Here is a 23,996-nt window from a genome sequence, read left to right on the forward strand (position 1 = left end):
ATTAATTGCATCGATTATACATTGATTATACATATACGTTATACATTAGTCTACATACTACAGAAATGAGTACACCCCCTTAATTGTTGTTACTTTCTTTTAGGTAAGATTAAAAACAAAGTTTTCATTTACTACTGTTTACTGAAAAACACTGAGCCCTGAAAGGGAACTCAACTCGACAGATGTTTTGCTGTTCTTTGCTGGAGGGCTTGTGTTGCTATCCTCATCCTTATCTCAGAGTTGTTCTAGTGGATTCAAGTCAGGCAACATATTTACAACAATTGTACAAAAGAAAGTAGAATCGTCATGTGTATGCACATTTATGAATAATAATAGACTGTCCTCTTGTTCTGCATCAGGACAGTCTCTGACAACAAATCTCTCAAATAATCATTCTTTCATTTAAGCAGTTTTGATGCCATGAGGCACAATAGACATTTCCATCAGACTGGTGCAGTCATGTGTCTGTCACATCATCAGCACAGTGGGGTATCCATTGATGCATGCAGAAACACACTGTCCTCTGGTTAAACGGACTCCCCAGACCTCTGGGAGTTTAAAGACTCACTGCATCCAAAAGAGTCTAAGGATCAGTGGTGGGCCATTAGACTAGTGTGTAGCATGCAATCAGAGGCAGCAGCACTACAGTGCACACAGTGGATTCGGTGTGTGTATGTGTGTGTGTGTGTGTTTAGGTGCCCACTTAAGTGGCTAATATTCGGTGTGAGTGTGTGTTTGGGTGCCCACATACAGTAAGTGGTTAATCTTGTGTGTGTGTGTGTGTGTGTGTGTTTAGGTGGCGGATGAGTGGCATGCGTAGCTACAACCCGGAGCAGATCATGCTAAGTGCAGCCGTCAGAAGGTCCAGTCGTGACGTCAACATCATGAAGGAGAAACTCATCTTCTCTGGTATGTGTGTGTGTGTGTGTGTGTGTATTTGCTGTGTTTATTCATCTTATGTGATTTGAATTGACATGTTCCTCTCAATGCATGTGTGTGTGTGTTTTGAGCATGTTTGATTGTGTGCATGCGAGAATGTAAATGTGTGTGTATATCTTTGTGTGTGTGTGTGTGTGAGAGAGAGAGTGTAAGTGGATGTGTTTGCGTAGGGCATGCTTCTCTCTGAGTGACCCTGAATGCCCCCCCCCCTCCCCTCACCCAAAGGTCCGCCACAGTTGTGAGAGTGGTGCTGAGCTCTTGGTTCCATGTGTGCGGTTGAATCTTTCCTTCCAACTGACCTTCATCCATCCATCCATCCACCCGCCCCTGTGTGCACCCCTCCATCTCTCCATCCGTCAGCCCATGCTCTGTTCCATCCCTTCCTCGTGTGTGCTTGGTCTCCTCGTTTCCTGCATCCCCTCCCCATCCCATCTCTGGAGAGCGTTCTCTGAGTGTGTAGCCGCGGGGTGCTGAGAGGTGAGTGTGCCAGTGCAGCACGCCCACGCCCACTGCCTCCCATAGACGCCCGCTCCACATCACAGACACCGCAGAGAGCCCGCGCACTCACTGACCTCGGAACAGTTTACATTCACTCACTCTCTCTTCTCCTGGGCAGGACACTGTGATTAGAATTATAAATCATATTCATTACAAACCTTGAATAAATAAGATGACATTACCTTGAATACAAATGATCAAAGCAGCTCAATGTGTTCTCGGTGTTGCATGTTGGATGGTTTTACTCGGTGGCTTTGGCCTGATATTATTTGACATGGTGCTGCTGTTGTCTTCCAGAGGTGAGCAACGGAATTGGTGGTGCAGACGAGCTCTACATGGAGAACGGCTTCGACTGCTACACCAACCAGGGCATTGCCCACTGATGGCCAGATGTCCAGCACTGAAGGCGCTCTACTGAAGAACTCCCTACTGGCAGAAAACCACATGCCCCATTTCTGACCAGTTCCTCTTGTGCTGCTGACCAAAAAAGGGACTTCTACAAAAGAACGAAATATGGGTATCACCCAATGCTCTGTATATTTTGTACAAATGAAGAATGTTTTTTGTCATTATTATTATTATTATTATTATTATATTATTATATTTTGTTGCTTTTGTTGAAGTCATGACAATGTGATGTGTGAGAGATTTGCCTCCTTTAAATTGTTCTATTTGACCTAGTCTCTTGTCTCCAGAGTTCTAGTGGGACAGACAGACAGGGCTTTCCAACAGTGGATTTAACCTCTAATATACACACTGGAAGACCATAAGGGTCCACCTTTTACTTTGTTCTCTTATCTTACTGAAGTAATTCAATGATTACTGTATGGTGTTTTGTGTCAACACACATATGCAGCGCTAGCATGGTATTCTTAGTCCACCACCTCTGTTTGGGACTCCAACTGTTGGACTGTATGAGCGAAAAAGGGTGTAGACTGTGGTTCTGCATCCCCCACCCGAGGGAAGAAGTAAACATTTTATTGTTTGAACAGACACTCCCCCCTCCTTTGTGCATGTGATACACATATCATTTGGAGCAAGGTGCTGAGTTTTTTTCCCCCCAAAATGGACTTGTTTGAATGTGTGTTTTTGTTTTTAAACAAACTCTAGACATTTTGTGATTATGGTGGCTAGAGGGTTGAAGCTGACTGTGTGCGGTTCTGCTTCTGGCTCGTGTCAAGTGGGATTCTCTTGTATCAAATCTGAGTATTACTACAGCATGATGTGGAAATGCACGTCTTCTCCAGCTCTTCACTGTTGTTCTGGGACAATGACCTTGGTTTGTCTGAAGTGTTGAACACCAGGCCAGGCTGCAACTTGAAGCTCTGATTTGTGAAACTACCTGTGCAGGTGTACCAATAGAACCAGTGCACACAATAAAGCTGAGAAATGGCAAACAAACCCCGCTGTTCCACAGGTATTGATGTGCCTCAGAAGTCAACAATTAAAAGGCTCTGTTATGAAATGGATCATGTTGTATGTTGAAAGGGAGCTGACATACATTTCACACCATGTACACGTACATGTTTATCCAGTCGGTCCTCATTTACTGAAAGGGAAGTAAGAGACATGCTGTAATCTCTTGACCGTAAGTGGGTGGTACATACAGTACTGGTAAAACTCTACATGAAGCTTAGTGTACACACCCACTTTCTTGTCTACACACCCACTTGTTAAGGATTGTTTCCATGTGAATCTAGGATTGTGGAGAATCTGAGATACACTAATGTCAACTAGAAAATGGTTCATGGAAACCCTCATGAGTCTGGAAGTACATTTTGCACATGAAATTCAATACATTTGGGGAAGCTCATGAAATGATTTTGTTGTACTGCATGTTGGTACAATTATCTGTTCTTGTACTCTAACAAATGTCTGCAGTGTTACACAATTTAAATATTGTATAACCAAGTTGTGTGGGTATGCCTCAATACATCACATCACAACATTATGTTTGAAAATTCATCTTTAATTAACATTTTTAAACATCAGATTTTTAGCTGAACAATAGATGATTTTTTTTGCAGACAATACAAAAATAGATATTTCTTTTGTCATGAAAATGTCTTCTGTTGCCTGTGCCATAATTACTGACTCCATTGCATTGATTCACATAAAAGTGGTCCCACTCTAATGTGACGGACATGAACATACTGTAAAAATACACATGGGAATACGTTACAGGCATTGATGGGCATTTGTATGTAGGCAAATGATGACGGTCCAGTTATGTTATGGAACCAGTGGAAAACACATTTACTCTACATCTTACAGTACTACTACATTACATTACAGTTGATATTAAATTAACTTGTATATGGCACTGGCATCTCTTCCACCCATAATTACATACACTGTCTCCTCTCTTTGGCCCTCATGTGATGATCTGGGCCATCACAACCATCAACACTGATACTATAATTATTGCAGTCCTTTTGTGATAGCTCACTTGGTGCAGTGGATCACTGCACACATTTCTTTTCCTCACACAACTCACTGACATCTTCACAATTCACTCACTGGACTGTGCAGACATTCCCCAAGGATCTGCACAAATTAGAAGCCACTCACAATGCACACAAGCAGCACACAATATAAGTCATCGGAAAAGGCACATCAAGCACAATGCTTAGCAGAAACTGTCCATCAGTAAACATTTTTTTTAAATAAATAAATAAATAGCTGACAACATTTCTTGGACCCTGTTCATTATTAGCCTTCCCACTGATCCCACATCAGTAACCACTGGGGTTACCAACTTAGAAAGCTGTATTGGAATGACAGCTGCAAAATATTTGCTAGGTAAATAAACATACAGCCTTCAAGGACGGCTTCTGACATTCAACTACAGCAGTTCAAGTTGTTACAGTTTGAGAGAGGCTATTTCAGTAGCTTCTGCAACAAAAAAAACAGTGAATCCTACCTGCCCTGGTAAAGCATATCAATGACAAGGTAGACAAGGTAGACATGCTAAGTCATTATTTCCCCATCTGGATTCCTTCAGACATGAGCTTGCCCCTACACCCCTGTACTTAAAAAACTGAGGATGCGCGTGAAAGAAGAGTTTGCTGTAAGTAAGGGCTATGACTAGCACATTCTGCCTTGAACATGATATTTATGACTGCACACTTCTAGAAATTTTTGGAAATGTCTCAGTGCAAAGCTGACAAATGATTCAATCTGATATTGAATTAATCATTTAAGTTTGCTCTAAAAGGCAGGTCAAAGAAAATGTTACTCAGTATTAAACATCAAATTATCTCTATGGCAGAATGTAGCTGTCTGAATTGAGCCATTACGCTCAGAAATCCCGGTTTATGTAAACTGCAGCTAAGATCAGCTGAAGTTCTTCTTGCGGAGGTGGTGATTTGGTATCTCCATGGCACTGACCTGCAGAGGCCATGACCCACCCATGATGCCCGCCTGGATGGCCACTCCAGTCACCACTGCCAGGTCTGGGTCCACTGAGGTATTGGGCTCCTTTCCAAAGAACTCTGCGATGAGCTGGCGGATGCGAGGTATCCTAGTTGAGCCCCCCACTAGCACAATCTCGTCGACCTCTTCCTTGCTCAGGTGCCCCTCCTCTAACACAGTTTTGATGGGTGTAAGGATTTTCTGGAAGAGGTCAATGTTCAATTCTTCAAATAGCTCACGGCTGATGGGCTCCTGGAAGACAATAGGCTTGTCCTGAGGCCCGTGGGGCCCCTGGGTCTGCAGCCGCAGGGGGACATGCAGCAGTGTGCTGGACTCTACCGTGAGTTTCAGCTTGGCTTCCTCCACAGCCTGCCTCAAGCGGTGGATGTCCTCCTTCAGGGTGGGAGCAACTCCATACTGCTGCCTCACCCTCTCTGAGGCATGCTGGAGGAGTCTCTGGCTGAAGTCCTGTCCTCCAAGTTTATTATTACCTGGAAAAAATGAGATGACATGATGTTGAATGTCCTGCTCTTCTACATATTGGGCTTTGACTTAGTGAGTGAAGAGAACTGGCTTTCAAAGGAGGAACCAGATAATATGATGAAATTAAGCAAGCTTGTTGAATTGAAAATGGTAATTTCCAACATTATAATAACAAACCACCAGAGAGACTCTTACCATGCACATGCTAGCAGTAAAAGGACCATTAGCAATTTCAGTATTGTTTACATTTCTGTTCAGTGCCTCTCTAAGGGACTCACCTGCCATGGCCCTGGTGAGGAACATGCCCCCCTGTTTGTTAAGCAGAGACACATCCAGCGTGCCCCCACCTAGGTCCACCACCAGCACGTTAAACACATCCACCTTGTGCAACCCGTAAGCCATTGCGGCTGCTGTGGGCTCATTAATTACCCGAAGGATGTCGAGCCCTAGAACCAGAAAAGTACAGGTTAACACATACTGCTAAAAACGTGTGTAATGTGATTTCATTTATAGGATAACTCAAAGAATGCAAATCATCATCATTTCACCTGAACTGCAAATTCAACTAGCTAATAAATTGCATAGGATGACACCATATTGTGTTATCTGGTTATTGCCTAAATGCTTCCTGACATAGGCACTGATAATGAAATGTTTTAAAGTATCTGAGCAGTAGTGTTTGACAGTCCCCTTAGAGGTTTCACCATAACACAGGAAGCTGAGAGATTGGTGGTAGGATTAGTACTGAGCAGTTATCAGTTGAGGAGGTGGGCTTATATAACCCTATAGCCCTATATGAATCTTTGGGCAAAGAAACTAGACAGAGGCATAGGCTCCACACAGTAGGGCTTTAATGGCATAGAGTGGACTAACCTGCCATGTTGGCTGCTCTTATCGTGTAGTTTCTCTGCATCTCATCAAACTCTGCAGGCACAGAGATGACAGCTTTGTGAATAGGGACGCCCAATTGCTCCTCAGCCATCTTCTTCATCTTCAACAGCAGCCGGGATCCAATGTACTCTGGACTGACTGTGAAAGTCTGGTTGGTGGTGATGAGAAACTCAGCACTTCCATTGTTATTCATCACCTAAAGGACCAATTAGGGCAGTGATTCAGTGATTTACTGGAAGTGTATTACACTGTGACTTTCTTGTCATACTTGGATTTTTTTTTTTTAAATCTATTGCCAACTCAAATCCTTACCTGAAATGGGTATCTAGCACTTTCTGCGATCAAAGAATCAGGCTCAAAAACCTTTCCAATGAATCTCTTAGCATCATATATGGTGTTTTGAGGGTTGCTGTCGACCAAGTCCTGGACATCATGTCCGACATAGATACCTGTAGTAGTGAATGACACCACACTGGGGATGCTCTTCCGATTCTCCTCGTCTCCAAGCACCTCCACATCACCGCTACCTGCGTGGAACACCCCTACAGAGCAAAATGTAGTGCCGAGGTCTAACCCTATCACTTTCGGCTTGGGAGGAGGAAGAAATTGTTGTCCCAGATAGCCGGCCAGGAGAAGAGCCAAGATGAATGATCCTAAAATTCATGAAAGATAAATATTAACGTTAGGCCTAGGCCATATGGGAGGACTAGCATATGTTGTTAAATGGCTAACAAGAGCCAACTAAGGAAGTGACAGACGGACAGCAGCTGACAGCCAACTAACCGTTAGGACTAACATATCATTCGTAAGACAAACAATGAAGCAAATAGTCAGTCCGTTTAAAATTGACATTGAGTAACGTTATACGCATAACCTGATTTATTCAATTAGCCTACATACCGTTAGCTTTCGCTAAAGGGGATGGGATGTGGGATGGGATGTTAACATTAGGTAGCAAATACAACTACAACTCGCTACGATCGCTTTCTACTATTTGCACTGTGACTTACCAATTGCAGACATCTCCCCAGCCATTTCTACAATAATATGTACAGGGAGTAAACTGATGAAAATGAATCCTTTTCAATCAACGTGTTTTCTTCCTACCCGGCAACTTCAGTGATGACTGTAAACAGTGCAGAGTTCTCCACGTCAGCGTAACTGCTACTTACAGAATCTGGATCATGTAGTACATGGCGTATACCACAGCGTTGAATTTTCCAATAAAGAACTAGTTTTCCCAGAATGCAGGACGCTCACTCTGAAGACTCGTGACGTCCTTTCAACATATGACACTCTACTTCATGCTGCGCCGCGCAGATTTGGCTGAACGCGAACGTACACTTTGGTACAAACATGCATTGTATTAATCAAACAGTTTTTTTTCCACTTTTAGAAGGATGTTGGAGCTGGAACATTTAGTGAGGGATGGGGGCGGAGGGGTTGGAGTAGCGAGCTTGCGCTCTGTTTTGTTTGAACATCAGCAGAAGTGGCATAGGTCTACCTAGCACGCTTAGAGCAACGTTGCATCTTAGTTATTTGACTTCCATGTCGAGTCGTCCTAGGCGAATTGTATGCAGCACAATTACAGACTAACAGCAAGCAACACAATCACACTAGAGAGGTTGAGTGAGGATGAGTGCACTGCACTGTTCATGTTCAGTCGTTACAGGTGCCCTCGAAGCTTCCCCGCCTAATCTCAGTCCCAAGAGCAGGAGGTTGGGCCTCCTCCATACATTCTGTGTTTAGCCAGAGTGATAATGACATTTGTAGGCTGGTCCAGTCCTGTGCAGAATTAGATACCCTTAGTATATGAGGCCCTGTAAGATAGCGCTATCGCAGGCCCCCTCTCAATATGAGCTAGTTAGGTAGGCTATTGCAAGATTCTACTCAGAGCTGTAGTGCGGGTGAGTGTCGATTACAGAGTTGAATGCTCAGAACTGAAAAGATACCTTGCCGCTCCCGATAGAGGAATCTTTAGATGCCCCTACTGGTGCCACTTAGTTTTCAACCAAGTGGCTATTTCCGTTGCCAAACAGGACAAGACAAAGACTGCATTCTGTACTCTTCGGATTGTTGGAGTTCAACAGGATGCCGTTTTGTCTAGGCCTACAGTGTAATGCCCCCAGTAAGCTACTATCCAATGCCTAATAGAGTGCATCTTCGGTGACAAGCATTTCCACTCCCTGCTACTGTCCTACCTGGACAACATTGTGATCTTTTCCAGTAGCAATGTATCAACAAACCCAGAGAAGATCAGGCCAGTGGCAGAGTGGAGGCATCCACAGACTCTGAGAGAGCTTCCTACTACCACCATTTCGTAGACTGCTTTGCTTTATCCTGCTTGCCTCTTGCTCCAACGACCATGTCTGAAGTTGCCCCTGGGATGGCCATTCCATTGTCCATCCGGAGTGCCCCTGCCGATCCTGTCAATTCTTCTTTTTCCTGTGGTGAAATTGATGCCTTTCTCGCCAGGGATAAACAGGACGTCAAGTCCTGCAGGCTGCTGATCCAGTTATAGCCAGGGGCCTTTAATATACTGGAAACGAAGAGAAGCTCCGTCTGCAGTGGAACGTGGGCAGGAAGGAGCTTGCTGAAGTCAAGTTGCTGCATGGTGCGTCAGTGGAAGACAATAAGATGGGGTTCTGTACCGGTTGGTGCACCCCCCAGATGGCACCACTGGAGTCCTTAGCAGCTGCCACAGGCCCTACAGTGAGGTACTTTCCGCTCCACAATGACCATGGCCACCAGGGCTGTGAGAGAACCACTCCATTGCTAAGAGAGCGATGTTACTGGCCTGGACTGAGAAAAGATGTGGAGCGATGGTGTCAGTGGTGCGAGTGGTGCATGATGACCAAGTTCGTCTAACCGAGGGTGTGAACTTTAGGGCATCATCGACAATCCAGGCCTCTAGAAGTGATCACAGTGGACTTCATCACGTTGGCACGCATCATGATGGACAGGAAAACGTGTTGGTGGTCACCGATATCTTTTCCAAATTCACCCAGGCATACCCAACACCCAATCAGAAGGTGAGTACGGTGGCCATCAGAGTGTGTGACCTTTATTTGGCCAGGCAGTGTACGTTTGTTGACTAGGCTATTAAGAATTTCATCTGTTCCCATTGACCATTATGAAATAGTATGAGTCGTTTTGAGTAGCCTACATAGCGTTAAATAATAATGCAATTTGTTTGTTATTCAATGACGATTTGTCTCTCTTGTCATGTGTAACACATTTCTTGGGAAATTTAGGCTTTTAACTCTGCCTCAGTGTTTCAATCAACACCAAAACACAACCATTTCCCCCTCCCAATGAAATGGTAGTTTGACCCTTTTGACATAATTTATGAGGGAATTTGCATCAATTGGTGAAATATAACCGTATTCCTGTTTTGAATGCCAGTGACTGGCTACATTAAAAACAAACAAACAAACAAACCAACCAAAAAACAGAGTATCTTCAAATGAACATGTGTGTGCTCGAGATGAAACTAGCAGTTTTTCAGCAGAAACATGCAAGGACCCATCTAAACTATTTGGATCAAGTTTAAGTTGCTTAAGTTGCAGATGAACGTATGCAAAATGGAAAGTGGCCTTATGGATTAACTTTGAGTTTCTGAGCTACATTCTGGATAATAGATGCATATAGTAAACTAGTCCTGTAAGAAATATTAAAATGATATTTTTCTAACTTTTGATTATTTTAACTATTGACAGGAATCAGGGGAGCCAGTCCAGTATCCTATGTCTTTGGGAAGTAACCTACTACTGACACAGGTGAAGAACAGTCAGCCTCAGCCAGTAGGCTACTAGCACAAACTGATATAAACTATAGCAAGCATCAAAGGCAAGCAGCAGCCTTTACCTAAAATCGCATTTATTGTGAAGGTGATTCACACACAATTCACACACACACACACACACACACACATATTTTTCTCTCCCCTAGCCCTTTATGGGGCAAATAAAACCCTATATTTGGAATGTGGGATGTATTGGGAGCACTGGGGCTGTCAGGTGCGACTTGAAAAATGGTCACACTTTGGCCCTCAGGTAGGAGGGCCCCTTAGCAGGATGTTGCTTAGGGCCCCATAGATGTCAGAACTGGCACTGCATTGTTGCTTAAATATGCACATTTTTCAGTCATAAAATCCGCTATTGCAACCTTGCAGTTTGTTCAGGAGGCGATCGCTGGAAGGCTGAGACGCGTAAGGAACAAGAAGAACCACACTTGCACTTTATATATTTATATATAGCCTATATATGTATAAATATACACGCTAAAGCTGTCGGGGAAGCTCTGCAGAGAAATATGCAAGCATAAAACGATAAATGAAACCGAAACCGGAGATGAAATCGCCAATCCTGCATAGTTTCTCCTTAATAGTTACATGTCCAACTCAATTTATGTTTAGATTTCCCAACCAACCACAAAATCGACATACAAAAGAGTAACCTTGGCCTACTAGATAAGGAGGATCACTAAAAGTTACCTACTGTATGCTCTTCTTACTGACTAAAAACAGGATTTCCTGTGACCTGTGTATTTGGGTGGCCTACGTATTTGCTCCTTTCATAGATCTCTATGAAGCAGAAGCAAATCCTAATCAAGTACAGGCTCAATGTTTAACAGTCGGGTCATTCCACGTCAAATCAACCAGAGCCCACGCACTTGCGTCTCAAAAAAATCTGAAAAAAATACCATGTGCACCTATGTTACCCAGGAGACACTCTGTGAAATGGTTTTGTGCTAAGATCAATACTTTTCAAGTAACAGCCAGTTTTACGGGGGGAGGGGGGTGTCAAATTTGTTCTGCCTCTTTTTTTTGTCAAAGTTCACAAGCTCATTGCTCAAGAACTAGAATTTGTAGGAGGCTCAAATTTTGCAGGCTGGTGCATAAATAGGAATAGTATGCAGTAAAATCACCACGAGTAGTCTGGATGATCCTGCTTGGTCATAACAGTCCCTCAAAGTTGATCAAAATTTTATTGGAGTTCTTGGCTGGGCTCTGTTTAGGCCTTCAGAAGACACATTTTTACTCAACATAGGCTCTTGGGTTTTTTTTCTTATAGAGATAAGTAGAAACACTCTCCGAAAAAGCAATGAAGAGAAAATAAATTCCATCAGGGACTGAACAGCAGACCTCACAAGTTTGAAAAATAAATTTGGATCTCATATTCAGAGAAGCCTAATTGGTGTTTTTAAAAAGAAGAGGTGATGCAGATTAAAGAAAAAAATATATAAAAAAAATCTTTGTATATTCCCACAAGGTGTTAGGGTGCTCTGAATATGAGATCCAAAATTATTTTTCACACTTGTGAGGTCTGCTGTTCAGTCCCTGATGGATTTTCTTTTCTCTTCATTGCTTTTTCGGAGAGTGTTTTTACTGATCTCAATAAAGGGGGGAAAATCAAGAGCCTATGTTGAGTAAAAAGATGTCTTCTCTAAGCCTAAACAGAGCCCAGACAAGAACTCCTACTAACATAGGTGCACACATGATATTTTTTTCAGATTTGTTTGAGACGCAAGTGTGTGGGCTCTGGTTGATTTGACGTGGAATGACCCAGTCAGAATATGCAAGCTATAGTTAGTTATGGTAATGGCCTGACAGTGAATGGGTCACAAATGTGCACTCTACCTTTCTAACATTTTCCTAGAATTGTTGTTAGAAAATGCTTTTAAAATGCTATGTACAGTAACAAATGATTAGCTATGTCACTGAAAGAAAAATAATTTCAAGTGGACACGTGGCAAGTATTCAAGGTAAATAATTTATTATCATTGTATTATTATGTTCAGATAGGCTATGTACATTGATTAAGTATCTTAGAAAGTTAATAAAAAAGGAAGCCTCTATCATTAACACTCAGTCACACACATACACACACACACACACACACACACACACACACACACACACACACACACACACACACACACACACACACACATTTCAGTCAAACTGCCAAATATTTATAACAAACCATGTTGACTATAAATCAAGGCGATGTGGAAAAACAACAAGCACATTACATGTAATAGGCCTACTCCTTTTTGTATACAACGGCATACAGTAGCATTGAATAGCACAACGTTGCTGATGAGCTGGATATCATCAGTGCTCCAGAGCGTCAGGTGTTGTTGATTGACTCTCCACATCGTCCCTACTTTCTGAACACTCTGATGGAATAAAACAACCAGAGTCCCGTGGGCAGTCGTTTGTCTCTTTGTCCTCTTTAACATTGCCACGGTCTTCACCTGATGGTGGTAAATAAATACAATATATTAGGAATACACACTGGGATTCCAAAATGGACACCTGTCTGTTAATTCCATTCTGGACTGATAAATTGGGTTAGTCACGACATACCCCTGATGGCTTTTAGCTTAATTAAATGACTGGCTGGCTTGGCTGTGTAACATCATGTTTACTACAACAACACACAGAGTTGGCCCACAAAAATGGCCCCTGTTCCCACATGAGATGAACGGACCAATTCTGCTGACATGAATTTCAGAGCGTAAAACCCTTTGTTTTAAGCTGTTTTGCATTCACAGCTTTACAAATAGACCTAAGGAAACGGATGCTCTTCATAAGCAATTTTACGATAGTTTGTGGTGTGTCCACAATGACTAATAACGAATGTGTAGGCATAGGTTACCTATAAACGTTTTTTTTTCCGTTCCATAAAATGGAACAAGCTCATGATATCAGATAACTGGCCATTAGAGTCTCACCTCCTATTTCATAGTGAACATCAGCAGCAGTTAGCAGCTTTCGTCGATGTTCAGGATCAGAGATGTTTAGTTCTGTAAGGTGTTTCTCTTGTATATGTTTCAAGTCCTCGACTGTCTGGTAGCCATTCAGTAGCAGTGAAGAGGCATACTCCTTTGACAAATGAGAAGAGGGTTAAGATTTTAATATCAGCATTTGCTAAGTAATAATCCAAACTCAAGTAGCCTATAGCATTTAAAATTGAACGTTTTTTAATCTTATCATAGGACCCCTCATTGACATTTATGTCACAGTAAATTGATTTATTTTAGTTTTTGACCATTTAAAGTCAAAGTCAGCTTTATTGTCAATTTCTTCACATGCACTGGACACACAAAAGACTCGAAATGTCGTTTCTCACTGTGTTTCTCTCTTGCGTAGACAAGATAGGACAGGATAGGACAGGACAGTTCAAACAGTAAAGTGCACATACACAACAAGAGTATAATCCTGACCACTAAGTAACAGTAAATAAAGCAAGTATAGCTTAAGGCTTATACTTTTACTGGTACTAAGTAACGAGATGTGAATGTAGCAGTAAGGTGTTTCAGCAGTGTACTTTGAAGTAGTGCACTGTGAAGTAACAGCCCAGGTAAGGTTTGTAGTGCTTACCTCTAATTGCAGGCGTTCAAGTAATTCCAGGAGCGTTTTGGGTCGTGGCCTTTTTGAGAGTCTCTGAGGCCTTATTTTTGGAGTATCATCTTCTTTCTCTTTTTCAGGGAGCAAGTCAGCATAGATGAACTTAAAAGTCCCCACTTTGTTGTTCAGCATGCCAGTCCATATGCCCATAGGGGGTTTACTTATAACGTTTATAATGTCTCCAATCTGTGAGGTAAAAGAAGTGTGGACACAAATTCAAAATGGCGAAAAATTACACCATAGCAATGTATGTCATCATTGATTCATAGTTAAAGATAAGCATTTAGCAGTCATAATGAGCATTCAGTAACGTGGGTAGTTCTCAGAGACCTTCGATTAAGGTCTAAGGAAATGACATCTCTTTGTCTCATATGAGGTGATAATTAGGGTATGCAGGTCTACCTTGAGCCTGAGGGACTCTGTGTCATAGGGGCTCGGAACGAAGTCTGTGTGCACTCGGGCCCGTCCACAGAACTGGCCTGTGTAGGGGGGCTCCTCCTCCAGCCGCAGGCTGCCTCTCACGCTAGAGCCGTCTGAGCTGCTCACCACACCACCTGAGCCAGTAACACAGGAAGCAGGCCATGTAGCATTACACTGTTGAAGTTCAACTTTATTGTCATAAAGCATACAGAGTCGGAAAGCATTACACATGGGTTTTAAACCTGATTTGTTTTCTGCCTGGCTATTAAACAGGTGGTGTTAACCAGCACTTTGTTGGTATCAATTCCATTGTCTGTCAACCTGCAGTGGCGTATGTGAAAGCTGATGGGGATGTACAGTATACTTACTAGTAGAACTCTGTCCACTGTACAGACTCTCTGAGGAGTCACTGGGCTTATCGGTGGGACTGGTCTCTGTCTCTTCCTCTTTATCTTTGTCTGGTTGGACAACCTGGAGCAGTGGGAAAAATGCATTTAAAAAACACGGTTCTATTTAAAAAAATCAAACACCTAGTTTATGAATGCAGACTGCATGGTGCTTGGTTTTACCGGTATACACCTGATGACACCCATGAATAGTTAGGCTAAACATTTCTATGATTTAGAGTTAAATAAATTCACAAATGCTTTAATATAGGCCTACAGTATCTATGATATCTTCTCATTACTTCTCATGTTTGCCATTTAGGTACTAGTCCAATGACCTTAACCGGTACCTGTCTCTTCCTCATACCTGTTCAGCAGGTGTACAGTTGTACTTCCCCACTTGTTTATTTTTAGACTTTTGTATTGAGATTAGATTTCGATTTTGTCATGTGCCTTTGCTGTGCCTGGGCTTTCATGTTGTTTTGCGTGCTGTTCTCTCACCATATCTTCTGCCAGATTCTTTGCGCATTTCCTGCCCATCTTTAAGCGCATGGTCAAAGAAATGGCCTTCATCTTCTTCCCCAGGCCACTCTGTTTGCCTGGCTCACAACTCTCAAGAGGCGAGTTTCCCTCTTCAGACTTTATCATGAGCACACACACAAACAAATAGATAGAAATTAAAAAACAAAACTGACACAAATACAAGCCAAGTGCATGTTCATAGCTATGCACAAACATGTGTCTACAAACACACCAATCATACCATAGACACAATAGTCATTTAATTTAAATCTTACAGACAAAAAAAGAAAAACCAAAGCCTACACATTGAGGTTTATTCCCTCATAGTTTATTTTTCTGTAACTCAAGTCATACATCTGCAATATGCTTACCACAGATGTTCCATTTTCTTGTAGTTTCACTGCTGGTGGTTGGGGCTTGTCAAATCTTCCAAAGCTAGTGGATCGCTGTGGGAAATCAAAGGTGAGAAAATGTTATATTTTATGCTGTGGTTGAACTGATGACATTTATCAACTCTTTTATGAGGTGCAATAGACACCTACTGTACTCTGCCTACCCTGTTATAAGGCTTGTTATCATCTTTTAAAATAGCAGTACTTCTCAGGACAGCAAAATAATTACTAAAGCCAGCAAAGCTCACAATCCCAGTAAAGACCTTTCACAACCGTAGGACAAAAGTCAATTTCAGTATGTTTAAACACCAACTTTCACATAATAGCAAGTCATCATCATTCCTAAAGAATTGCGATGCACAGTTACAGTGAAATGTATTTTTTATTTCAGAAGTTTGGTATTTTGAATAAACATCTTGTTTTGACCTACCTTTGGCTTAAGAGTTTTGGGTTTGTTGTCACAAACATTTGAAGCAGCCCTCTGGAGCATTGTTAGTGAATTGAAAGACGTGAAAACAACACTATATCTGCGTGTAATGAAGTGTGTCGACCATTGGATGCTAAATGGAAATGTTAAGTCTCAGCGGAATTGAAGTCTCAGTTTGATGACTTCCTCAAATGACACAGGAAGTTGGTTCACACTTCTGTCTCTTATGAGGTTTCAGAGAGGAAAAACACTAAGTGCTTAGGTCTGCATTTTGTGGTCTGTGCTCAGTAACTTCACACTGTCATTTCTAGTAACTAGATGGATATCTAGTTTGAAGTGGAAGAATTATTATCTGTAACATCGATGAAGATTTACATTAATACTGTCAATCATTATTAACACTATTACATTATTCATTTATATAAGTGGTTATATAATGGTTAATCTATTTATTTGAAATAAAAAAATAATAACACTTTTTTTGCGTGTCAAAACTCTGGAAATCTCAAAAAACGAGCCCTTTGTGTCAGAGCTAACTTTCCTTTCTCTTTTAAATCAGATTGCAAAATGTTAGGCTTGCCCACTGAGGAAGAGGAAGTTTGGTCTTCTGAAATGACACACAGGTCAAGCAGAGAGTGCAGTCATTATGACGCACAGGCCAAGCAGAAAGTGCAGTCATTATGTTTGAACCGTTGGTTGAGGAAACCTACTCTTGTCTGTCTTTTAATTGAATTAAGGATTTATATTGCACTATTGCTTGGGAAAATTACTGTTCATCTTTGGTTAGCTTTAACAGCCAACCCATTTATTTCCAATGACAATGGAAATCGTTTGCTCTCGTCGATGAGAACGGGGATGTTGATCTTTGTTTGTTTATGTGTTTCGTATTCTGCAAGCCAGTGTCTTGAGATTATAGGATGCATGTACGGTATGTGACACAACAGGGCGGTGGTTTCCACAAAACCCTATGGACAATGGCATGACCTAATCCACTGTGCAATCAGGCATGCTAAAGTCTCAATCCATGGATTAAGGTTTATAATCTATGCTTCTGAAGCCATAACATGCAGAAATAAAGTGCACATGCTCATCATTCATGAAACAAAAGTGTTCTCTAAGACTTACATGATGAACAACCAGATTGCTCTAGGAATCCTCTATAGACTAAGCATTTGCAGAACTGCACGTCCTTAGAATTCCAAAGGAAATAGACCTTAGAAATACAAAACCGTGCTTTCATCTATGACTCCAATTAGGATGTTCTTTAGGAAATCAACAGTACCAACAAATGTAATCAGGATGTCCCATCTGATTTGTCATTCAAGCTGTATTGTCTGATAAATCAGGTAGCCAAACCTCTTAATCACTTACTTTTGAGACTCGGAGATCCATATCTGTGACTGAGCGGACCATGCTGGAGGGCTCGTCTCTCCTCTCTCCTGGTTTAGTCCAGTCCTTGGCTGGTGGTAATGTAAGATCTTGGGAGTAGACATGGTACTCGGTGTGAGGTCTGCGGCAGGTGTGGTAAGAGGGACACCAGACTTGGGTGGCCTCCATTGGGGCGCTCCAACTCTGCCGCTCCCTGGAGCCTGGTGCCTCCCCATCCCTGAGGTCCAGTCGGTGGATACCATTCCCCAGGGCTGGTGGGGGCACCGCCACACCTCTGCCTGCTGCTGCTGCTGCTGGGCTTGGGCCACGACTTTTTGAGCGACGTTTACCTACAAATAGAAACCATCTTTATTGAAGGAATTTGTTATATCTACAGTAGATTTCTATTGTGTTTCTCATAGAATATCACTATATCGACATTCACAAGCAGTATGTGTTATGGCTCATTATGTATTTATACTGTATATTGGGCCAAATAGATTTTTAAACACATTTCTCATGTTCTAATGTACCCATGTGAGGTGTGAGGACATGTCTGTATGAGCTGCAACTCTATCATGTAGGTGTGTGTGTGTTGCTGTTGAGTATGTTGGGGAAATGTCTGATGCCGTGGCTTGAAGTGAATGATGTCTTATGTTTGATGATGTTTAATTTAATTTATGTTGGGTGTCATGTATGAGTAATTCTGAAGTGGCTGGAGTCCAAAGCAAATTTCCCTGTGGGGACAATAAGTATAACTTGCTCTAGGCATTGTTGATATCATTGCCATAGAATATGAAAAGATATCAAGGATAGCAGTGTTCTACAGGCACCTGCAGGCTTGCTTGTGTTTCTTGGTTTGCCATTTCCATTCCCTTTCTTCCCAGACTTTTGACTTTTCCTGGTGGGCCCTCTTGACTCTCTTGTTTCTTTGTTTTTTGTGACAGTCTAGTGATGAAAAATAAAAATAGAATCAAATAAGTACATGAATAGAAAAATAAATCTCATCAGATGGACCCACATGAGCGATTGGGTCTGAATAGGAAAGCTCATCATGCACTGTAAAACACTGATGCACTCCCAACTGGCCTCTGCACCTCTCGCACTCCGCTGGGAGTCCTTCATCCCATTCCAGTCTCATCAGTCTGGTGTGCTTAAGGACTCTGTCTGTCCCATCTGGGCATGAGCCTCACAGTGGGGGCCATTTGGCCTGGCACGTCTTTGCCTTTGCCAGTACAGTACTTAATGGAACAGTTATAAGTGAAATAACTGAGTGTAGCTCTATATACAGTACGTACAGTATACCGTACACACATACACACACACACACATACACACACACATACACACACACACACACACACACACACACACTCACACACACACACACACACACACACACACACACACACACACACACACACACACACACACACACACACACACACACACACACACACACACACACACACACACACACACACACACACACACCCTTAATCACTCTCCCTCTCTCCCCCCTCTCACACTCTCAACATGTTATGTGAGGATTAACAAGTCAGTGGAGGAGAGCCCTCTCACCCTGTCTCTGCACCATCTGTACAGTGCAATGCAATCAGCGTTTGTGCTAAGTGATTACCCCCATTTAGGACAACAAGCATGCACAGGGCAAAGAGTCGAGGGGAGGGGGGGAGGGGGGGGGGGTAGTGGTTAGATACACTGGCAGGATGATGAACTCACCGCATCCCTTTGAAGCTGTTGGTTGGGGGGGTATTCCTCATAGCATACCAGCTGGGAGCCACAGGGGGAGGAGAAGCATAATGAGGTTAGAATTACTCATCTCCATTCAGCAACACGGCTGAACAAGTCCCATTTCTACAGCGCCACACAAGGCCTCACCTTCAGTGGTCTGGAGACCTTTGGGTAGAGGTGTTCGAGTGATGCCCCGTGGTGGAACTGTGTCACAGAGCGTTCCAGCTCTAATCATATATATAGAAAATAAAAGCCAACATTATTTTCCATACAATATACCCCCCTCCCCCCACACACACACACACACACATACACACACACACCAGACACCCAGTTGCTTTTAAATGACCTTTTATATATAATTGGGATGAAAATACAATGGGTAAGGATTAGCGATTGAAATATGCCATAGGGGACTCCAATAGAGCAGAGTCCTTTTAGTGAAACACTGCCCTGTCTGCTGAATCAGGGAAAAATGCAGCTTCTTCTGTTCAGCAGGGAAATCACTTCCCCTTAATGAGTGCTCAGTCCACAGAGCTTAATCATGGAAAGTGCCTGCCTGCCTGCCATTGGGAGGCAAATTGATACTGCATTTGCATTTCCCATTGATACTGCATTTGCATTTCAGCTTGTCTTGGTAAAAAAGCTAAACAAAAATGTATGTTTGGTAAACAAACCTAAAAATGTATATTATGTTCTTCTACATATTGTCATGCTGAGTGTTTGGTTGGGAAGCATATTACAGGGCCATGTCAGATCTGAACAGGGTCTGTGTCAGGGTAAGCTGTGATCTGGGCTTGTATAGCGTGGCTCCATTGCAGAATCTGTTTGCTCAGAAAGTCCATCTGTCTGCCGATTAATCCTGCACATGACGGCCAAGTGCCTTAAGAAAGACCCTACACGCTCCACACTGTCTGCCTCCCTGCTCTAGCGCCTCTAAGGAGGATTTGGTGCCATAGCAATTCTAGTCTCATCTAGCCACCAATACCTCTTCCATACGGCTTGCGGTTGGCCGCTTGGCACTCTTAAAAGGGTGTGAAGGGAAAAGCTTTACCCCCACCGATGCCCACACAAATCCTCTGAGCATTTACCTTCATTCTGATTGTTCTTGATGTGGAGTAAATCTTCTGGGCTCCTGGCGGACAGCCAGAGTGGAGGCCCATTACTGCAGGAGGCATTATCTTCAGGAGGGGGAAAAAAGCAAAAGCATTACATTTGGATTTGCTGATGAGTTGCACCGCGTCACGTGGGCCCTCAGAGGAAACCGATAAAATGCATTTGCTGCTCAGACAACAAGTAGGTTACAATGTCTGGCTCTCCTCACAGAGGCTGGATTACCCCCACGGTTTATTGTGTGAATGCATTTGTGTAACCTGGTTTCAGAGAGAGTTGTTCCACTTCACCATTGCCTCACCGTTAGCCTACTTTACTATTACAGACCCTGTCCTTCGGTCAATATCCACATCACCAAAATAAGCGTATTGTGTGGAATACTAGAGCAAGAATGAATGTTCATTTTGTGTGTCTGTGCAGTTCTGAAACCAGAGAATGCCTGTTGTGCTATATGACATATTTGCCTTACATTACAATGTTTGTTTATCAATAACATTACACACACATACAAACACACACAAACACATACATACACCGGCACACACACACACACACACACACACACACACACACACACACAGCGTGTCTAACAAAGTTAGCTATAATTCACATACCTAGCGATTCATTGTCTGACACAGATTTTGACACCATCCCACTGAAAAAGAAAAAATATATATACATATCTCTGCAATCATAAAAACAAACAGGTAGCCAAAAGCTGGCACAGCAGTTTCCCCTACTGTGAACATGCATATACGGTATAGGTGTCTATAGGCAGAGAACATTGCATGCCCCTACAAAGTCTGCTAGAGTGTGTGCTCTCAGCTAAATTAGAGCCACCCTTGGCATTCCCACATGCAGTGTGCAACCTTCCCAAGGTTAACTACCCCATGAAGGGTTGCTGTGATCTGCAGGCAGCGGGGGTCGGAGCAGCCTCGGCCATTGATCTGAAGCAGGTTTTAAGTGGATGTTTAAGGGAAGGGGTTTAATCCTTCACTGGGTCACCCTGGCATGCCAAAAGCTTTTGTGCAGAAAAGAACTTCCAATGGGGATTTCTCTCTGGCCACGGTGCTTTTTCACCCCCATGTAAGGACATAGTATTGGAGTTAAACAGCTGCTTTCTTCTTAGAAAGATCTGTAAGAGCACTCACATATTTCTGTGACCTCAATAGTCAAAGAGTTGAGGCTGGGATGTTTAAGTGGATGATCCGAATCCACTTAAAATGCTTGCGTGGGGAACATGCACTCAGCCACACACACTTTCATAACTGCCCAAAGCAAATGTTTTTCTTGTGTTTCAACTGGCCAAACAGGCTATTCTCCAACAAGCCATTTTAATGAACATAATGCATGCTTTTAGTTTCACATGAACACTTGCAATTCAGTGGGGCTCGACCTAATGCAGCTTTGCTGGTCCATCCCATCTCATCCTCAACAGCGCGGGCTGGGTATAAATAGACAGATGCTTGAAAGCTTAGAGTCTAAAGGCTATATAGGATAGAGCAACAGGATTCAAGCAAGAGCCTCATCCATAGGTATTATCTCCTAGAGGATTGAGGGTCTTTGTGACCATTTTGCTCCCATGGTAAAGAGGGCACCACACTTTCTCTCCCAACTCACCTGGTCTTCTTCCTCGAGGTGCTATTACTGGCATAGGAGAAATCCTGAGGAAAGAGAAAATGTGTTGAGTTAACAACCTGCTATCAAGTTGTAAAACACGTATCATTTTTCACATCAGGTTATGTGAAGGCCAGCTGATTCAGTGTGCAGATGTTGTCTTCAGAAGGAGGGGAGGAAGCTGGTCGAGTATGAGTGCGATCTGGCCAGGCTGGTTATCTGACCTCTGAACTGTGACATGCTACAGGAGGGCTCCTACCGTGGAGCTGGAGCGCCGAGAGCCGCTCGCTTTCTTTTGCTCGTCCAGCAGGGCAGCATGACTGCGGGATCTGGTGGGGACACTGTACACCTCTGTGTGACTCGAGTCCTGCACAGCCTCATACAGACTGTCTAGAGAGCCCTCCTGCCCAGCAGACAAGAACAAAGGGGTGAGGCTTGAGATTAGATTAGATTAGATTAGATTAGATTACAATCAACTTCATTGTCATCGTGCAGAGAACAAGTACAAAGACAACGAAATGCAGTCTAACCAGTATATGAGTGTATGTGTCAGTCAGCTCAACTCCACACAGTGAATTGAAGGTGGTGAGTTACAGTTACAGGCCACACAAGCTTCTCAGAGGAAATGTTATCACTTGTAAGATGGATGGTGTAGGATGGTGATGATGTTTGTTTCTACAGTGTGAGTGTCATACTTTATATATAGCCTATATATATATATATATATATAGAGAGAGAGAGAGAGAGAGAGAGAGAGAGAGAGAGAGAGAGAGAGAGAGACATTTCCAGACACACATTTCCACTACTGTTTATTTTGCACTCATGTGTATACATTGCATAATGCACTTATATTTTCTTTTCTTTGTGATATTGATGTTATTTGTATCATTACTGTAGCTTTGGCAACGCTGTAACAAACAGTCATGCTAATAAAGCACCCTTTGAATTTGAAAATTTGAATTTGAGAGAGAGAGAAAAAATGTTTTTACTGACTGTCTAATTTAATCAAACACATTTACAACAGTCTGTGAGAGAGAGTATGTATGAGACAACTTAAATATATATATATATATATATATATATATATATATATATATATATATACTGTATATATTTAAGTTGTATCATACATACTCTCTCTCACACACTGTTGTAAATGTGTTTGATTAAATTAGACAGTCAGTAAATACATTTTCTGAATTTCTACTTATTGTCTGTTCATACATTGTTCTCCTGAAATACAGCGGTAGAGAAGTGGGAAAGAGGACGAGGGGAAATCTATACGTTTTCTAAATCCTCTTATTTTCCAGGACATAAACATATTCATCCGCGTGCGGGACAACGGTCAATGTAGCTCACGTGGCTCCGTAACTTCATTCAGAGGCTACCGATCTTGAAATGGTGCCTAACGACGGCCGTGATATTAATCCTGAATCGTAGCAAACAGAGCCAACATCTGTCAGGGGATTGGAGTTTTGACAATGCCATTTCACCACCATGCACATGTTGCCCTCTTTCTATGAAACTCCTGTTTCCTCTCTTACACACACACACACACACACACACAATCATATCAAATCATATCAGACAGCTATATCTTTAATGCATACACACCAATGTGATGTGTTGTCATCATGATTGTTCTGACCAGATGCTATTGTTATGGACGCATAGTACATTATTCCACAAGTTACCCGCATAGTAAGCAAACAGCAATAGTGAGAAGCAGACACAAACATGATACATGCAGCTGTAAGTCCAACTCAGTTTTAGTCTCGTACTCCTTCCTCTAGTGTTTAGTTTTCCTTCTCCCCCACCTCCTCCTGTCACTCTCTCCTCCTCCACCATTTCCCCCTCTCTCTTTTCTCTCTCTTTTCTCTCTCTTCCTCTCCTACTCTTCCTGTATTTTGTGAGGCTGGAGTGCTCTGTGGAGTTGTCAACACTAGACAAGTCAAGCAAGCATAAGAGTTGATCTTACCAGCGAGAAGCAGAAGAGATTCATCCTGCCTCAGGAGCAGAGCAGCTTGGACAAGAGGGGTCTTCTCCACTACACCACCGGCTCACACAAACACAAACACACACACACACACACACACACACATGCACAACAACAGGGGCAGCGAGCAGACAGCCAACAGCTGCACCCTGTGCTCCAGGCTGCCTGCCGCAGATTAATACTAAATGAAATCCCTGCCGTAATCCAATAGATGGAGAGGGACCATCCCCACACAAGACAGATTTCACTACACAAGCCCCTCAGCCTGGACCACTCCTAGCTTGATAACAAGTAAACAAGCCTCAAGCACTACTGATGCGTCTGATGAACTTTAACAAGAGGCACCAAGACACTACACATA

General features: G+C 42.7%; 3 protein-coding genes across 6 annotated transcripts in view; 1 reads left to right on the forward strand and 2 right to left on the reverse strand.

Annotated features, from left to right (window-relative positions):
- gdpd5b (glycerophosphodiester phosphodiesterase domain containing 5b) overlaps positions 1 to 2,902 on the forward strand; it is a 39,391-nt gene extending 36,489 nt beyond the window's left edge. For 3 of the 4 annotated variants that reach the window (XM_062552090.1, XM_062552089.1, XM_062552091.1), the window contains 2 exons: positions 797 to 909; positions 1,735 to 2,902. In XM_062552090.1, the coding sequence (XP_062408074.1) occupies positions 797 to 909; positions 1,735 to 1,820 (199 nt within the window). In that variant the 3' untranslated portion in view covers positions 1,821 to 2,902. Of the gene's footprint in view, positions 1 to 796; positions 910 to 1,164; positions 1,417 to 1,734 lie in introns of all 4 variants that reach the window. The other variant, XR_009941115.1, reaches the window with a different exon arrangement.
- A 495-nt stretch (positions 2,903 to 3,397) lies between these two features.
- On the reverse strand, positions 3,398 to 7,373 carry hspa13 (heat shock protein 70 family, member 13). The gene is made up of 5 exons (XM_062552092.1): positions 7,236 to 7,373; positions 6,538 to 6,878; positions 6,208 to 6,421; positions 5,613 to 5,780; positions 3,398 to 5,342 (listed from the first exon to the last, which is right to left on the reverse strand). Exons 1-5 carry the CDS (start codon positions 7,258 to 7,260, stop codon positions 4,774 to 4,776), a joined length of 1,317 nt encoding a protein of 438 aa, XP_062408076.1. The 5' UTR covers positions 7,261 to 7,373; the 3' UTR covers positions 3,398 to 4,773.
- A 4,607-nt stretch (positions 7,374 to 11,980) lies between these two features.
- samsn1a (SAM domain, SH3 domain and nuclear localisation signals 1a) lies at positions 11,981 to 23,746 on the reverse strand. The gene is made up of 16 exons (XM_062552354.1): positions 23,618 to 23,746; positions 21,899 to 22,042; positions 21,643 to 21,686; positions 20,637 to 20,677; positions 20,001 to 20,090; positions 19,057 to 19,136; positions 18,898 to 18,948; positions 17,991 to 18,105; positions 17,161 to 17,507; positions 15,342 to 15,416; positions 14,950 to 15,087; positions 14,431 to 14,533; positions 14,045 to 14,196; positions 13,616 to 13,828; positions 12,967 to 13,117; positions 11,981 to 12,486 (listed from the first exon to the last, which is right to left on the reverse strand). Exons 1-16 carry the CDS (start codon positions 23,639 to 23,641, stop codon positions 12,344 to 12,346), a joined length of 1,911 nt encoding a protein of 636 aa, XP_062408338.1. The 5' UTR covers positions 23,642 to 23,746; the 3' UTR covers positions 11,981 to 12,343.
- Between the last annotated feature and the right edge of the window lie 250 nt (positions 23,747 to 23,996).

This window comes from Sardina pilchardus, chromosome 13 (genome assembly GCF_963854185.1).
Source record: "Sardina pilchardus chromosome 13, fSarPil1.1, whole genome shotgun sequence".
Taxonomy (NCBI): Eukaryota; Metazoa; Chordata; class Actinopteri; order Clupeiformes; family Clupeidae; genus Sardina; species Sardina pilchardus.

Coding starts and splice junctions, on each gene's coding strand:
- samsn1a (XM_062552354.1), bottom strand. CDS start 23,641: ATGAATCTCTTCTGCTTCTCGCTG. Junction 22,043..23,617: donor ATCTCTTCTGCTTCTCGCTG/GTAAGATCAACT, acceptor TCTGCTGGGCAG/GAGGGCTCTCTAGACAGTCT. Junction 15,088..15,341: donor AAGAAAATGGAACATCTGTG/GTAAGCATATTG, acceptor CTCATGATAAAG/TCTGAAGAGGGAAACTCGCC.
- hspa13 (XM_062552092.1), bottom strand. CDS start 7,260: ATGGCTGGGGAGATGTCTGCAATTG. Junction 6,879..7,235: donor TGGGGAGATGTCTGCAATTG/GTAAGTCACAGT, acceptor CATGAATTTTAG/GATCATTCATCTTGGCTCTT. Junction 5,781..6,207: donor AAGAGCAGCCAACATGGCAG/GTTAGTCCACTC, acceptor TTCTGGTTCTAG/GGCTCGACATCCTTCGGGTA.